This window comes from Bos indicus, chromosome 17 (genome assembly GCF_029378745.1).
Source record: "Bos indicus isolate NIAB-ARS_2022 breed Sahiwal x Tharparkar chromosome 17, NIAB-ARS_B.indTharparkar_mat_pri_1.0, whole genome shotgun sequence".
In the NCBI taxonomy this organism is placed as follows: Eukaryota; Metazoa; Chordata; class Mammalia; order Artiodactyla; family Bovidae; genus Bos; species Bos indicus.
In genome coordinates this window covers 65,626,234-65,642,384 of record NC_091776.1, presented here as the reverse complement: position 1 = coordinate 65,642,384, position 16,151 = coordinate 65,626,234, and the positions used below count along the sequence as shown (strand labels likewise).

Below are 16,151 nucleotides of genomic sequence, written 5' to 3'. Positions count from 1 at the left end.
CCACCACCACACACACACATCACCCTGCTGCTGAAATTACTCATGTCCTTAGGATCAAGTTCAAGTGTCTTGTCAGGTCCTCCAGGGTCCTGTGTGGCCTGACCCTACCTCTCCTCCATTGTGATTCCTGGTCAGCCAATGTCACCTCCTCAGGGAAGCCTGCCGTAACCACTGCCACAAACCCATTAGGCTAGTTCTCAGGACTATCTTGCCTTTTTTAAAAAAAAAAAAAAACTCTTTATTTTTATTTATGGAGGTAGGTACGCCCATTTCACTGCTGAAGACACTGAGGGCCAAATGACACTGAGCTAGGTTAGCCTCACGGGGCTACTTGGAAAGTAAGCTGTGTTTGCAGACTCCTTATTATCATCATTGTTATTGTTATTATTATTGGCTGTTACATGCAGCATGTGGGATCTTAGTTCCTCCACCAAGGATCGAACCCATGCCCCCTGTACTGAAAGTAGAGTCTTAACCCACTGGACCACCAGGGACGTCCCCTTACTTTTTTTGAAAAATTTACTTTTCAAACTGAGATACGATTGACATACAAAAAAACCTGTACATTTTTAATCATACATCCTGATAAGTTTGAAGCATAAACCCATGACATCATCACCATAGATAAGCCATAAACATAACCATCACCTCTAAAAGTTTCTTTCCTGTGTGTGTGTGTGTGTGTGTGTGTGTGTCTGTGAGAGGGGGAGAGAGAGGAACTTTTAACATAAGATTAACAGGTTTTTACGTACAGAATACATTACTGCCAACTGCAGGCACTCTGTTGTACAGTGGAGATATTCATCTACTGATCGCTCTGTCTGTCCTCTAGGGTTTTTTCCTCTCGACTAAATGAAACTATGTACTTTGTGATCAAAATGTCTCATTTCCCCCTCCCTCTCTACCCCTGTCCCAGTAACCACCATTCCACTTTGTGTCTAAGTTGGACTACTTTAGATTTCTGATATAAGTAGCATATTATTCAAAAGTCAAAAAAGAAGGAAATCCTGCCATTTGCGCCAACACGGATGAACCCGGAGAACGCTGTGCTGAGTGAAGCGAATGGGCCACCGGAGGACACGTGGACCCTAGTTTTACAGCACTGACCGCAGCTCATCCTGACTTTCCGGTTATTTTGTTAGTCTGTGTCTCCCACCCTGCCCCCCACTGAGAGTGCCCCAAGAGGGGACTGATTCTGAGTCTGTTGGCTCCAAATTCCAATTTCTCTCACACAGTACTCGGTAAACATCTATTGCTCCCTCTTTCTAGGGGGAAATTTGGCAGTTTCACAGCAGAAGCCGTAACATGTTGGACTTAATAACTTTGCTCTTAGGATTTTATTGTATTGAAATATGCAGAGAAACAAAGATTTCTAGGTACATACATTCTCCCAATTGTTCATTAAATTGGCAAAAAATCACTTTTTCAAGACAGCTCGAATATCCAAAAAATAGCAAATGGGATAGATAATTTGTAGTCCAACCATGTAATAGAATACTTCAAGTCAGGTCTAGAAGAATATTGAACGAGATGGAAAAGTGCCTGCATATAGTGTTAGGAGGAATAAAAAAAGCTTAGAAAACTATTACAATGGTAGCCTCAGTTTTGTATAAACACACACGGGTCCCATTAGAACAGCCAGCCTTGATTAAGGGGCACTGAGCAGAGTGGGGTAAGGAGTGGGGCTCGTATCTCAAACACTGACCCTTAGGTGTTGGTTCCAGCCACGGAACTGGAAACAGTTCACAAATTTGCAGGCCCTAGGGCTTGGAGAAATAGTTTTGCTCGTACATTCCAGGCCGCCTGCTGCAGCCCCAAAGCATTTCCCGTCCCTGCTTTAACTCCACCTGCATCCTGGATCGTTGCTAGGCAACCCACAGCCTCCCAGCATCTCTCTCAAGCCTGCTGGTCCCCTGCCTACTTAACATCTGCCCTTGAGATCTCAGGCTGCGAGGCTGACTCAGCTTCACAAAGCAGTGCGTACATGTAACTGTGCTTCTGTGTGTGTATACACATGTGCACGGTGTGCACGCGTGTGCCGTGCATGTGAGTGCAGGTGTGTGCACACGCGCATGTGCACACATGCCTATACATGGCACCAGCGTGTGCCTGTGCGTGTGCACCCGTGTCGGAGAGGAGGCGTAACCATTAGGCAGACCCCAGCTTACACCAGAGCGCAGAACTGGATGGCAGTGAAGTCTACGACATCAGCCATCAAGCTGAAGTCCCTGGCAGGTGGAGCAGCCCTGTGGATCTAAGGGGCCTCTAACAGATGGTGCTAAAACCACAGTTCAAAACAGTGCTACCCGCTAAGCCCAGACTCTGCAGTCTCCGGAGGGCTCCTCTTGGAGAGTTCTAAGATCCCCGGGGCTCTGAGGGGTCCTCTGCCCTCACCTTCTACAGCCGAAGCATCTGGCCACCGAGGCTGCAGACCTGGGACTCAGCAGACCCGCCTGCGCAGGTGCAGTGTAAGGATGCTCCTGCTTGCCCTGCTCCACGTCAGTTCAAAGCACCCCCATTCCTCCGGCTGCTCAGACTCAAGTCCTAGAAGGCGTCCTCGCCCCTTGCTTCTGCCCAGGGCTCATGCCAACAGCTCTAATTGTAAACTAGACCTTGAACTGGCCCACCTCCGCCCATCTGGTCCACCCATCCCTTGTCCAGCCTCCATCACCTCACCAGGGTGACCTGTATCGGTTCCCACCCACTCCTTGCTCTTCATCCAGGCTGGGCTTCACGCAGAATAAACTAATCATGCCATTACCCTGCCTGTGCCCCTCCATGGCTTCCCTCAGTATGAAAAGAAAACTCCATTTATAGACTATTCTGTGAGCTCTCTAACCTTATCTACTGTCCTCCCTGCCAGACCAACCCTCTTGGCCTTATTTCGTTGTGGCAGGTCAGTCTTCCACCTAGAGTAGGGGCTCAGCAAACAGCACATGCAGTGGAAAGGCCATGGTCCCTTGGCACCATCCTTAGTGCCCCCTCCCAGGTTTCAGCAGCGTCTGACCAGGACAGAGCACTGTGCAGGAAGGGCCAAGCCCATTTCCAGAGAAGCAGCTTCATTTGCACCTAGAAGGTCCACATACAGTAGACCCTCAATAAATCCTTGATGAATAGTGAGAGGATGCTGGTCTCCTCTCAGAGGAGCCACCCTCCTCTCCACCAGAGGGTGGCTCCGCAGGGACCCAGCCCACCCAGGGAGCCCGCGGTGTGGTACCTGAGCTCGCTTCTTCACCCTCCAGGCTCCGCCGGCTCGGCCCAGACGTCACCTGCTCGATGATCTGTCGCAAGTGGTGCTTGAAAGTGGCTGTGTTCAGCTCCTCATACTCGCAGCCCAAGGCCTCTGCTGCATGGTTGGCCCACTCAAAGCGCATGAACTGCTTCCGGCCCACTGCGCGGGGGACAGAGCAGAGGAGGGTGGTGAGGTCCTGGGTGGGCGATGGGTAGGGGATCTCGCCGCCTCCCAGCCTCTGGGCCGCCCACCCTCAGCAGAAGCCTGAACCACGGGGCCTGGCCCCAGCTGATGGCCTCGGGCAGGAGCCAGCTTTCCCAAGAGACATGTCTGTCCTACTAAGCTGCCACCTGCGTAGTCACTTTTCCAAAACAATTAAAAATATCATCCTCTCTATGGGCTATTATAACGCCACTTAACATCAGCAACAAAGCCTATACAACATGAGCAATGCTTATATGGTAACATTAAACGAAAAGGACTAGAAAAACTCATACTGTAGTATGGCATCAATTGTGTAAATCACTCTAAGCTGCTATATAAATAAGGAAAAGGAGATATATTCAAACGCTTTCTGCAGTGGTTCTGTACTAATTTTGTAATCCAAATTTTAAAATTTAATGATTTACTAAGGCGAACTACAGTTCTACTCTTAAAATAATTTTCTCCCATTTCCTATCTTCCCATCTATGTGTTTCTTTCTTTGAAATAAGAATCACAGCTGCCAACAGAGACTTCTCAATCCATCAGAAAAAGATCATAAGGGTATCATTCTTCAAACAGACATCTTAAAGAATCTGCCTGGTTTAAGAAAAATTTGGAAGTGTGGGGAAAGACTTTATCTGGGGCTTTGACAATATCCACCTGGAGTGGGTAGCCATTTCTTTCTCCAGGGGATCTTCCCCACACAGGGATTGAACCAAGGCATCCTGCATCGCAGGCAGATTCTTTACCAGCTGAGCCACCAGGGAAGCCCAATAAGAAGCGCTGGCCACTGCTTATCAAGGTCCTCCTACACGCCAGTTACTCAGTACTGATTCTCTCAAGAACATTATTTTATTACCTCCATTTTAGAAATAATTCCCATTTTACATATAATAAAACTGAGATCCAGAGAGGTTACATGGCTAGTAAAAAAGTCCTGCCACTTTAAAAAACGATCAAGAAGGTAAGAACGATGGTGGTGATTATGTGGTGAGGATGGTGGAGGGGACGATGTGATGACGGTGATGACGGCGATGACAGTAACGAGAGTGTAACAGTTGCCACTCACCGACCCCACTTAGTTCAATATGTCATCTTTGTTCAGCTCATGGCTTTTGGAGTCAGAACACCTGTCTTAGAGTTCCGGGTGTGACACAGAAAAAAATCAGTACATACAAGCCTTAACTACTTATTATTATTACTGAATCTTCACAAAAGTCCCAAAAGCAGTATCGTTCCTATTTTACTGATTCAGAAGTCACCAGAAATCAGGCTAAATGGAAGAACTATTTCCCCAAAATCAATATGGACTGTAGCCGGCCAGGCTCCTCTGTCCATGGGATTCTTCAGGCAAAAATACTGGAGGTAGCCATTCCATTCTCCAGGAAATCTTCCCAACCCAAGGACTGAACTGGGTCTCCTGCATCACAGGCAGATTCTTTACCATCTGAGCTACCAGGGAAGTCTCTTTCAATATCACCTTGAGAATATTATGACCTTAGGTAAGACTTTCTTTGACGTGGAATCACTGATCTTTTCACTTTCCGTAAGTACCTAGTGAAAGGAAATGTTATATGGCACTATCTTAAATGAGAACCCATTTTTTGTAGGAGGTCACTGAGAGGATGTGGCACCCGGGTGGCCTGTGAGCTGGCCCTGGGCAACTGGAGGGGCCTCACCCTTTGCCCTGCCCCTGGAATGCCCACCCAGCCCTCCCCACTCCCGCAGTGGGCACTGTTACAAGGACGCAGCCTTGAGACAGCAGGGCGCTTCTGAGACCCTCCAGAAGGGCTCTGTGACCCAGGCCAGTGCCGGCCTCTCTATAAATCCCTAAGGTTCTAGAGGGCAGGGGTAGAGACTCACTCACCTTGCAGCGCTGGAGACAAGCCTCATGTGTCAGCTCCCTTGTGTGTTACACCTGCCTCCCTCCCATCTGGAAGGGCTGCCTCTTCAGTCTCTCCCTGTCCCCTCATCAGTGTATGGGGGGCTAGTTTTTGAATCAACACTGCCATCATTTGTCACAAACAGAAGGCAGAGATAAATACAATGTGCGTACAGAGATACCATTAGACTCTAATTAGATACAGTTACCTGGGAGCCTGAGGTCTGCTTTCTCTTTGCTAAAAATAATGGAGATTAGCAAGCATTACAGAGAGGCGTTGCAGGCTACTAGCCCTGAATGAGACATCCTCTTCCTAGGATGGGGCTGAAAGTGAACTCAACAGAACACGACTGTCCAGGTGGCCGATGCCCTTCCCCTCTCCCGCCCCATCGCCTCCACTGCAACCCTCTGAAACGGTCTCCGGACCCTGCCCTCCGTGACCTGTAGCCTTGAGGAGCTACAAGCACTCACAAAGGGGCTCAGCGACAGCTGTGTCTGAAAAGAGGAGCTGGAAATGGACGAGGCAGGCCTCTAAGTCCCGCTGGACTTAAGGGGTATATTTCCAAGCACTCTGTGCAGCATCCTGCTGGTGAAACCCAGGAGGCACACATGAGCCTTGCTGGGAAAACGCATTTCTGCTTCCAGCCCCCTGAAGCCTGGCCAAGCGCCAAACCCAACCCTGTGGGTCCCTACGTCTTTGTACAGAGCCGGGAGGAGGCCAGGGCTTCTCAGAGGGGGCTGAGAACCCTGGGCTGGCACCTGTGGCGGGGAGAAGGCAGACTGGACGGGAACACGGGCACCAGAGCAGCCAGGGTCTGCTTATGAGAACACTGAGCCACAAAGAGAGCAACCTTCTGAGGTCTCGTGGCTGGTAACGGGCAGACACGAGATCTGAACTTAGCGTCTTCTGACTTCAGCTTTCAGTGTGCTAACCCTGGGCCCATGCAGAAGAGCCTTCATACAGGGATATTGTTCTGAAACCAGAACGGAGCGAAAAATCAGAGTCAAAGGCTTAAAATTCCCCTTGAGAATCTCTTAAATTGCCCATAGCGTGTAGTACTGCAGCATACTTCCCCGAGTCCGACTCAGCAAGCCTCCCCTCCAGTGGAACACCAGAGGAAGTGGGTGGCTTGCCTTCAGGGCCCATGACACACAGAAAAATACTTATCGGTAACCCCTGGCCTCACACCTGCCTGTGTGTGGCCGGATTTACATAAATACAATGTTTTCTGACAGGGCCGCCTACCCTTGACACAGCTCTCTGTGAAAGAACTACCTGCAGACACCAGTTCTGTAGTTATGCTCAGTGAAACACAGTCCGTGCATCTCGCCATGGCCTGGGGGATGCACACCTGATGTGTCTACACAGAGGGGGAGGACGGCTGAATGACCCCGGCTCATCTCCCAGCTGCCTTGGGAGGTGTGCAGGCTGAAGGCTGTTAGGCCTGATTTACAGCAGAGGCCACCAAGACCCAGAGAGGGGAACCGCCCTGCCCCGAGTCACAGCCGTAAATGGTGACCAGCCCTTGCGTCTAAGTCCCTGGACCCTCTGGTCATGGCATGGGGTTAGGGGCAGCTCTGGTATCCCCAATATCTCACATTTCAGACCTGGCCTGAGCACACACATGGGCTGTAGGTCAAGTCAAAAGGCAACAGGGCCACACTTCAGAAGGCAGCATGGTGGGCGGACCAGAGCAGGAAGGCTGCCGCTGTGCCACCGTCTGCCCCGGGGTGTGCTCCCACTGCTGGAGGCCTTTGCTCACACGGGCATTTGCTCAAGCACAGGGTGTGATGGACGTGCCACGGAACAAACAGCCCTCAACCAGTGGCTGCAAGTTTGAAAGCATTAGTTGCTCAGTCGTGCCCGACTCTTTGCGACTCCATGGACTATAGTCCGCCAGGCTCCTCTGTCCATGGGATTCTCCAGGCAAGAACACTGGAGTGGGTTTCCATGATCTTCCTGACCCAGGGACTGAAGGTAAGGCCTTTTGAGAGCAGTTGCTCTGGGTGGGCTGCCGTCTATGGGGTCGCACAGAGTCGGACACGACTGATGTGACTTAGTAGCAGTAGCAGCAGCAGCTCCAGGTTATGCTCTATGCTGACCCCCAGAGCCTCTAGCAGAGTGGAGCCCCAGCTGCCTGCAGAAGTAGCTGGTTCTGGTGACAGGCTCTTAGGGCTGCCTTCCTTCTCCACGCCCCTCCCAGGGCTTCCTGGGATCACCTCCCACGTGCGATTCTAGCCCCTGAACCCTTATCTCAGCCTCTGTGCCCATTTACAGTGCTAAGGCTCAGAGACAGCCTCAGATGCTGATCCCAGGTAACATGATTTGGTTTGGTTTTTCCTTCAATTGGGCTTCCATGGTGGCTCAGACGGCAAAGAATCTGCCTCCAAAGCAGCAGGTAGACCCAGGTTCGATCCCTATGTTGGGAAGATTCCCTGGAGAAAGGAATGGCTGCTCACTCCAGTAACCTTGGCTGGAGAATTCCACGGACAGGGGAGCCTGGTGGGCTACAGGCCATGGAGTCACAGAGAGTAGAACATGACTGAGTGACTCAATTATTGAGGCCCAGAGAAGGTTCTCTGGAAGTGAGCCAAATTCCTGGCATGCTGCTCTTTTGCTTGTGTGCCTCTGTCTATCCCTAGAAACTGTCTGTACATACGGGGTGAGGTCTGGCCCCACCCACCGTGCTACCAAGGGCAGAAACTCCCTGGGTGACCAGAGGGCTGTGGAGCAGGACAGCGCGGCCACACGGCCAGGGTCAGAGTCTCCCAAAGGGCTCCTCAGAGCGGGTGTTCCCTGGGGAGAAATGGATGCTGTGTCGTATCACTTTGCCCATTGTTTGGTAACATAAGTTTCTTAACTGCAGGACATCTCAGAGCCTTTAAGGAATATGGTATGATGCTCCAAGAAAGGGACGTTCTGTGCAGACGGATGTGGCCTGGGAATGCTTTCAGACCAAGATGGTCTAACATCCCATGAAGGAAACAGTGGCTTAGCTGAAAGAGCCCTCCATTAACCAGGTGACCCTGGGCAAATCATTGTACCTGAGTCACTTGCCCAAGATCACTCTGCTGGGAAGAAGCAAGCTAGGACTTGAAGAGAAGAATGAACAAACGGAAATGAGAGAAAGAAAAGAGAAAAAAGGGAAGGAGTGAGGGAGAGTGATGGAACTGCAGTCTCTGAGATGCTGAGATCCATCTGCAAAGGCAGGTTTTCCTGTTTACGTTCAATACAAAAAAAAGAGGGAAAAAAAAGACACGACCGTCTTTCCCTTGGGCACCGTCAGTTCAATTGCTATCAGTTACTGTGGCCTCCTGCATTTATCAATGACCAGGTGACTTTTCCGCTGAGTCACTGGCCGTTATGTGACCTATCTGTAATGCTGGTGCTCACATCTCACACAGAGGTTTACAGCTTGGAGGTCTGTGAAGGAGGGGGCCACCTGCAGGGAGGAGATGAGCCTGAAAGGCCATGGGTGCCCCGAAGAAGGCGACGTTGCAGAAACAGACTGCTTGGGTTCAAATCCCACCCCTGCTGGCCAAAGCCAGGTGATGTTGGGGAAACTGTGCTGCCTCTTTGAGCCTCAGTTTCCTACCCCCAGGGCGTTCCTGTGAAGGGCCAGTGGAGTTACAGGTGCAGATCGCTAAGCGCAGGATCTGCGGGATAAATATCAACCTTTGTAACCATGACCACACGCTGAGATTTCTGCCCAGGGATACCAGGTCAGGTTCAGTTGTTGGGATCCTGGAAAATGGGGCTGTCTTAGAGGCCAGAACTTTAAGGCTCCTCCTGAGTATTACGTTTCCTGCCTGTTCCTGCTGCCCCTGGGTGCCATGCAGCCCCAGAAACCTGGACAGATCTTAGAGAAGTCATCTGTCCCTCTGCACAGTGAGTGAGCCCCATAAGGCCTGGTCAACAAGCCACCGATAAATCATTGCTGAGTTGTTCAGAATCTACCATCAACTGGAAAGACAATGAGTGGACCTCTCTGGATACTATGGTGTTCCGGGCAAAAATGGCTTGCTGGACAAGTCAGCAGCAGCAGCATCTGCTTAAACCAAGCAAAACGGGCCACTCTTCTGCAAGACTGCTCAGCACCATGAGTCTGCTGCTGTGCATCAGCTGATAGGAGAAAGGGAGCAAGGGTAGGGGTCTCCTGGACTAACTGATCAAGCAGCTGGTGGGGAAAGACTGGCATGGCATCTTTGGGGTGGTGGGTGGTCATGGGAAGAACCAGATATGGCAGTTTTAGACCAGGCTGCGAGATCTCGAGCAGGACATCTGAGCCTCAGTTTCCATATCCATACAGCGGGGTGGTTCCTCTCCCAGGGGGTCACTATAAGGATGAAACAAGACACTGGATGTGACGCTGCCTGGGAGTGTCCCCAGGGCAGCTGATCCAAGCTGAGAAGCAGTCACCAGGGAAAGCTCAGTGGAAGGCATCACTCATCACCTGGGGGAACTGCAGGAGCAACAGCTTGAGGGGTGGGGCCAGTAGCCGGTGAGTGACTGACCAGTAGCCTGAGGCCACACAGTTTAAACCAGGATTAAACCTGGCCCTGGCTGGCCCTCAGTCTGATGCTCTTCCTACATTCTGGGGTCCCTCAGCAAGGTAGGCTGAGCAGGGGTCCCTCAACTTATCAGACTGTCTCCTTTGAAGCTGGGGCCCAAGGGAAGCCCAGAAAAACAGCGGATGTTTTCGGAGTACTCACCACATGCCTGGTGCTGTGCTAAGTGCTTAATCCCATCAGGGCAAGAACCACGTGAAAAGGTGTGATTACTAATCCCTCGCGTATTCATGACACCATGGACCACGCAGCAAAACATGGCATGAATGGGGGGAATCTTCAAAGACAGAACTCCCTGGTCCCAAACTGGGCTCCTCCCCTTTCCAAGTTAGGACCTTCGATAACTTCCTTTGCCTTTCTAAGCCTCCACTGACTCACCATAAAAAGGGTGTAATTCTCCATATCGTTCAGTCATGTCCGACTCTCTGCAACCCCATGGACCGCAGCACACCAGGCTTCCCTCTCCGTCACCAGCTCCCAGAGCTTGTTCAAACTCATGTCCATTGAATCGGTGATGCCATCCAACCATCTTATCCTCTCTCGTCCCCTTCTCCTCCTGCCTTCAATCCTTCCCAGCATCAGGGTCTTTTCCAGTGAGTCAGTTCTTCGCATCAGGTGGCCAAAGTATTGGAGCTTCAGCTTGTAACCATATCGGGTTACAAGGATTAAATGGAATAACCACACAAAGCACTTAAGTCATGCCTGGCAGAGAGCGGACTCAGCAAATAGTGACAGGTAATAATTCCATCATCATCGTCATCACTGCTGTCAGCAGTATCGCTATGCTCTGACTCTGAAGGGTGAGACGTGCTTTTATGATGGGAATCCTCACTGAGCCATAGATCGCTGGAGTCTCTGATGAGCAAGGCTAAAAGAGATCCCAGAGAGTGTCTATACACCCTCATTAGGCAAGTCCTTTCCCCTCTCTGAGCCTCAGTTTCCTCATCTGTAGAATGGGGTGATGGTGCCTACTCCTTTGAATCACTGAGATGAACAAAGCTCTTAGCATAGGACCTGCCCCTTGTAAGTACCTGATGAATGTCAGCTGCTATTATTACTTATGGGAAACAGAGGTCATAAAGAGGGGAGGGGCTTTTGCTGGGCCAACCTGAAGCCGGTCCCTTGGGGGTTCCAGCTGCCTCACACCTCCCTCCCAAGCACGAAGCACGGAGCTGGCGGCAGGAATGCCTTCTAGCATCAGCCACTTCAGGGGTTTGTGGCTTTTTAAAATATAATTGTTTACATCCCACAGCAGCCATTCCAGCTTAATGAATGAATTCAATATGCTCAGAAAACGCAGAATAAATCCTTGCCTGTGGCCCAGAATAGGCCGGGCTGCGGCAGCTGTCGGGCAGGGAGCCAAGCCACCAGCTGGGGCCTGTGGCAGAGGAAGGGTGGGGCCAGGACATGGCCCAGGGGGTGCCGGCCTTAGGGCTATAGGGCTGTGCTGGGGCTGTGTGGGAAACCTCTCTTAATCCCAAGCACCAGTGCCAGGGTCTGAGGCTGGCACCTGGCTGATGGGGACACCGAAGCCTCAGGCCTTGCTCAAGGGGCCACCACACCTCTGCTCACAAGGGCTCTTCTGTCTGATGCACCCTCCCTGACTCCCTCTCAGTTTGGGAGATTCAGTTCAGGGTCCCAGGTCCTAAGACCCCTTGGGGAGAGGACCCTGCTGAACTTTAGGTGTCTCCTGTCTATTTCTCCTGGCATCTCCAATGTGCCTGTCTGGGTCTCCCTCCTTGGATCAGAGGGGAATTGTGTCCTGGAAAGTGAGGATGGTGGTGCCGAGGGTCTGCCGTCCAAGGCACAGGGAAGATAGGAGAGGAGGGGAGGAGGGAGCAGTGGAGAGAGAGGAACGGGAGAAGTGGAGGGGGCCGGGGGAGCGTGGGGGGGGGGGGAGGGGAAGGATGGGGAAGGGGAGCAGCATGAACTCAACAATGGCCCAGGTGTCCAGGGGCCCAGACTCTTGCTCGACATCCCCCACGGGCATGTGAGGGTGCCGTGACCAGAACTGCGTGAACAAACACCCAGGGTGGGGAATTGCACTGTGTTCATGGAAGCACCCAACCTCAGACACACCCCTCTGGTCCCGCAGGCCCAGGAAACCACGCCTCCAGAACACTCACCCCTGCACCGCCTCTACAGACAAGGATGCCCACAAGGTGCTGTTTACAATCCCCCCAAAGCAGGAAACTGCTGGAAGGCTCATCAGCTGGAGAAGTGCCACGGAGACAGAGACCCCTCCCTGGGCAAGCCCCGCAGCCAGCGCAGACAAGACGGGCACCACGGCATCCTGCGAGCAGCATGGTCCACCCTGCCCAGATGGGGAGAAGCAGAGCGTGTCATATGGAGCCACTGTGAACCTGTTTCTGAACCAGTAACGGCGCCCCACCCACCCACCAGGGCGACTGTCACAGGCACAGCTCACGCTCGATCTCAAGGGCCTGAGGAGCTGGCCTGCGGCTGGGACCACAGCAACATGGCCAGGGCCACGCACTGGTTTTCAGAGAGAATGCAGCCCTGGCCATGGCTACGGCCACAGGGAGGAGTCAGGGGACTCAACCTGTTACTGTTCCAACTACTGATGAGTCTATGGCGACTTCAAATCAGAATTTTAAGGAAAAAAGCCAGCCTGCTGGGGCACTGGAACCAGCCTGGAGCACACAGTCATGGTGGACACATGACCCAACACGTCTGTCAAATCCCAGAGAATGTACACCACCGAGCTGAACCTCAGGGTACACCAGGAGCTTCAGTCAATAACTGTGCGTCAATCCTGGCTTGTCAGCTGCACTAAACGTCACCTTTGCACCTTAACAGCGGTCGCCTTCCAGGGCAGGAGGACCACGGGAACGGGGAGCGGCCTGCTTCCGACGGTCTACGTTCACTTGCACTGCTTCCATTTCTCACAGGAAGACAACTTTACGGTGTCGCTTGTGCAGTTGTTTAAAAACAATAAAAAAGGCTTAAAAGTCTGCGCCAAGTGCCTGAATAGACACTGACTGCTTCACGCTGACAGCATTGATATTACTACTCCCCTTGGCCTTCTGGGGTCCTGCCTGGGCTTGAGAAGCATCAGGCTGCCTCCTCCTATCCATGGACAGACTGCCCTGGCTGCTGGATGTCGGGGGTCCTGGTAGAAAGCGGGGGGCTGGGCCCTTGTCATTGCTGCCATCGTCTCTCCTTCCTGCGGGCCCCTTGGGGCTCCCCAAGTTACAGCCCCATCTCCTCGGGGTCTGACACCTTTATCAGGGCAGGCAGGAGTGGTGGCCGATCAGCAGCCTCCCTCCATCATCCCGTTACGGGGCCATCCTTGGGTTACACACGGGCCCAAGTGTGTCAGGCACTGCGGTCAGTGACAAGGAGACTGGTAAATTCAGTGATTGACAGATAAGTTAAACCTCCCATCAGGCTTTAGAGCCGAAGGAAAGCAGGCAACTCAGCCATCAGGGCAGACACCACCCGTCCTGGTTATCTAGATTCTGAACATTACTGTCATTTTATGGAGTCACAAGGGACAGCAGGCAGAGTGACAGAGGCTCAGACTTTTCCAGGGCGGGTGTATGTCGTCTCTTACAGCTATGGGGCCACAGGGATTGGAGAGGATTGAAGACCAGCCCAAGCCAGTGTGGCAGACTCAGGCTTTGAGGGGAGATACTGCAACAGGGGACAGATTTTCCATTAATAATAACAGCAATAATAACAAGGGTCATTGAGCTATACATATTCAAAATGAGTACCGCAGTCCTCCCAAGGACACGGGGAGGCACACAATTATTATCCCCAATCTTTAGATGAGGACACTGAGCCTCAGAGGTCAAGAGGGTCACAGATGGCAAAGACACACACGGGTCCACCTGCCCCGAGCCCATGTCGGGAGCCTCGATTCCTAGCTCCTCTGTCTCGGTTTCCCTTCGTGGATGGCCTTGCAGATGAAGGGAGACTGCAGGCTGGGGACGGACCTGAAGCTGCTCTGAGTGGTGAGATGGAGGTCCCAGGACGGTCAGGGGAGGTCCGGGCACCAATAAGGCACCTGAGGACTGGGCCAGGTAGGCGGCCTTACAGAGGAGAGGGACACTGGCTGCGGAGGCGGACAGGTGCTGATTCTAACTGTGGCTGCACCGGGTGATGCCGTTTGACCTTGGCGGTCTCACATAACCTCTCTGAGCCTCAGCAGCCTGCACTGCCAAGTGGGAATTCCCTCCCTACCTGCCAGGCTTGCTGGCCTTTGGAGCTGTGACACAGAGCGTGGCGGTAGTGACCCTGTGTGACCGACTGAGAAGAGGGGAAATAGCTTTCATGCTGCTCTCTGGAAGCTTCCGGGGAGCCGCCAGGCCACAAGGAGGCCCAAAGAGGCCGCTGGGAGAGCCCAGAGCTCTGAGAAGCAGAAAGAGAGAGGCGTCTGGCCTCCCAGCCACTCCACCCCTACTGTTTCTGCGTCACCACCTCTGACCGCAGCCCAGCCAAGCCCTCCTACACTGCAGACCCCTAGGAGCTTGGGGCGACGGTGAGACGAGACTTGAAGCCATGGGGCTTGGGGCTGATTTTTTCCGCAGCACGGTCACCGGCCCAGTCACAGAGTTGGCACGTGCTAGAACCCTCACGTCCCTGAGCCCCAGTCTGTGTCACTCCTGACCACTCTGACCACTACCCTCACACAGTCCTTGGCCCCCAGAACCTTCATCAAAGCTGTGGAAAGAGCACTTGACTGAGTCCGGAACTGGACTTCAGCTCTGAAGCTGCCGTTCACTAGCACTGAGAGGTCACCATGTGCCCTAAAGCAAGGAGCCACACCCGCTGGAGGCTTGAGTTCTCCACCCAGTATATGGGCCTCAGGATTGCCCCCACCCAACTCCGGCCCACCGTAGGGTCAGGCAGGCACTGCCGCAATGGAGACCACTGATAACGGAGTGCTCTGCAAAGAGAAATGCTGGGGCTTGTGGCACATCCCACGTGCCAGGTGGGATGCAGTCTTGTGACCAGTGATGGAGAAGGTGGATGGAGTTTTACCATTTTACAGGCACAGGTTAAATCACACAGGCTGGTTCCGCCCCCTGCAGGGCCCAGGATGTCCCTCCTTCCCACCTGCCTCCTTGTCAAGTGGGCTCCAGAGAACATCTGTTCGCTGCCATTCAACACCCACGGGGGCTGGCTGATTGTTCCATGGGCCACATTTTGCCAAAGGGAAGAAACTCGAGGTTGGATAAATGGTTCCCTGGTGGCTCCTGAGGGATGGTCTGGGCCATGAGTCTTGCTTAACAGCAAACCATCCCTGTGTCAAATCACCCGGGGTTTTCTGCCTGCCATGCCGAGGCGGCCCCCAGGGCCCCTCCCGCTGACTTCCCAAGGGCTCCATCAGGGACCGTGAGCCTGGGAGACAGAGGAGGAGGAGGCAGCGCAGAAAGACGGAGGGATGCGGCCTCTTGCTAACTGACTGGCTGAGCCGGGAGCCACCTGGCCTGTCCGTGGGAGGAGGCCCAGAGCCCCAGCATTTCTAGCACCTTGATCGTGGTTGAGACCCTAGACGGCTCTCCACCACCCTCTCTCCCTCTTAGGAGGATGTACAGGTGAGCCCTGGAACTTGGCCAAGGTCACACACAGCTAAATAGAGGCTGAGCTGAGATCTGAGCCCAGGACCAGCTGACTTTGAGCCACCCAGGGCCCTGCGCCGCCACATTCTGGGAACAGATGTTCTCTCTGACATTGCCCAGGGCACCGCTGGTGACAAGGTGACCCAGAGCCCCACAGCAGCCAGCCTCCTGAGGTCAAGAACACCATGTCATAGGGGCTGAAGGGACTGAGGAGGCAGTAGGGGAGGGCCACGGTGACAGCACCCTGCAGGCACTCAGGGGTCAGGGGAGGTTTAAAGGGACTCCCCCAAACGAGGAGGGTCAGATGAGCCCCCAGGAGTGTGCTGGGACTGGCTCCCTGGGGAGAAGCCAAACTGGGCAGGAACCATGAGAATGCAAGTACCACGTGGCTACCTGAGGGCCTGGGCCCCCATGGAGGGGACCAACCTGCCCACACGTGCTCAGTGGCCTCTTATGGGACCACTGGGCCTGGGAGCTGCTGCACAGGGCTTGTGGCTGGCACCTGTCATGAATGTGCCTTTGGTCTTTGCAGTTCCAGGCACACCCCTCCTAAAACCCTTGGAATCTCTGAAATGGTGATGGTCTTTTGTCTGCTAAGGAGACAAGCAGTGGCTGGGGGACCCTAGATGGTGTCAGGACAGGGGGTGATCACCCGAAAGACCCATGCATAACT

General features: G+C 53.1%; 1 protein-coding gene across 1 annotated transcript in view; it reads right to left on the bottom strand.

Moving 5' to 3' along the window:
• The window catches only part of MYO18B (myosin XVIIIB), a 223,757-nt gene that overhangs the window by 168,270 nt on the left and 39,336 nt on the right, over positions 1-16,151 (bottom strand). The window contains exon 13 of the mRNA XM_070769757.1: positions 3,218-3,391. Coding sequence (XP_070625858.1) covers positions 3,218-3,391 — 174 coding nt within the window. The remainder of the gene's footprint in view (positions 1-3,217; positions 3,392-16,151) is intronic.